The sequence below is a fragment of the Gavialis gangeticus genome, unplaced genomic scaffold (assembly GCF_001723915.1).
Source record: "Gavialis gangeticus isolate Ggan-Ray unplaced genomic scaffold, GavGan_comp1, whole genome shotgun sequence".
NCBI lineage: Eukaryota > Metazoa > Chordata > Crocodylia > Gavialidae > Gavialis > Gavialis gangeticus.
The window spans coordinates 5727434-5728764 of NW_017728998.1; the positions used below are offsets into that span (position 1 = coordinate 5727434).

At 70.4% G+C, this 1331-nt stretch overlaps 1 protein-coding gene across 1 annotated transcript in view; it reads left to right on the plus strand.

Moving 5' to 3' along the window:
* The first annotated feature begins 6 nt into the window (after positions 1 to 6).
* FOXF1 (forkhead box F1) overlaps positions 7 to 1331 on the plus strand; it is a 3896-nt gene continuing 2571 nt past the window's right edge. Inside the window, exon 1 of the mRNA XM_019505444.1 lies at positions 7 to 1083. Coding sequence (XP_019360989.1) covers positions 42 to 1083 — 1042 coding nt within the window. The 5' untranslated portion in view covers positions 7 to 41. The remainder of the gene's footprint in view (positions 1084 to 1331) is intronic.

Genomic DNA, 1331 nt, shown 5'->3' on the forward strand with positions numbered 1-1331 from the left:
CCCTTCCCTCGCAGCCCACCCCGTCCAGTCCCTCCCTCCAGATGACCAGCGAGAGCGGGCAGCCGCCGCCGGAGCCCCCGCTGCCTCTCCGCCCCTGCAGCCCGGCTCGCGGAGCTCTCCAGGCCGTCTTGATGAGCCAGCCGCCCGCCGCCTCCGCCCTGGAGTCGTCGTCGTCGTCTTCCTCCGCGTCCTCATCGTCGTCGTCGTCGTCGTCCTCGTCCAAGGGCAAGAAGGCCAGCTCGGGGCTGCGGCGGCCGGAGAAGCCCCCCTACTCCTACATCGCGCTCATCGTCATGGCCATCCAGAGCTCGCCCTCCAAGCGCCTGACGCTGAGCGAGATCTACCAGTTCCTGCAGGCGCGCTTCCCCTTCTTCCGCGGCTCCTACCAGGGCTGGAAGAACTCGGTGCGCCACAACCTCTCGCTCAACGAGTGCTTCATCAAGCTGCCCAAGGGGCTGGGCCGCCCGGGCAAGGGCCACTACTGGACCATCGACCCGGCCAGCGAGTTCATGTTCGAGGAGGGCTCGTTCCGCCGCCGCCCGCGGGGCTTCAGGAGGAAATGCCAGGCGCTGAAGCCCATGTACAGCATGATGAACGGCCTGGGCTTCAACCACCTGCCCGACGGCTACGGCTTCCAGGGCTCGGCCGGCGCCATCTCCTGCCCGCCCAACAGCCTGGCGCTGGAGGGCGGCTTGGGCATGATGAACGGGCACCTGCCGGCCAACGTGGACAGCATGGGGCTGGCGGGACACTCCGTGCCCCACCTGCCCGCCAACGCCGCCCACTCCTACATGGGCAGCTCGGCCGGCGCCGACTACCCGCACCCCGACGGCTCGGTGCCCGCCTCGCCCCTGCTGGCGGGCGGCGGGGTGATGGAGCCGCACTCGGTCTACTCCAGCTCGGCCCCCGCCTGGGCGCCCCCCGCCTCGGCCGCCCTCAACAGCGGCGCCTCCTACATCAAGCAGCAGCCGCTGTCGCCCTGCAACCCCGCGGCCAACGCGCTCCCCTCCGGCCTGTCCACGCACTCCCTGGACCAGAGCTACCTGCACCAGAACAGCCACAACGCCGCCGCCGAGCTGCAAGGTGAGCCCGCCCGGCCACGCGCGCGAACCCGGGCACGAGTGTGCGGAGCGGCGGCCGCCTTATCCAGGCCGCGGGCATGTGGAGCTGATCTGAGCCGTGGGGTACATTGCACGGGTGGTGAATCGAGGCACCCGCGTGCAAGCGATCGCGTAGGTCGCTGATCGCGGCACGGGTGTGCATAGTGAATCGAGGCACCCGCGTGCAAGCGACCGGGTATGTCGCTGATCGCGGCACCCGCGTGCAAGCGA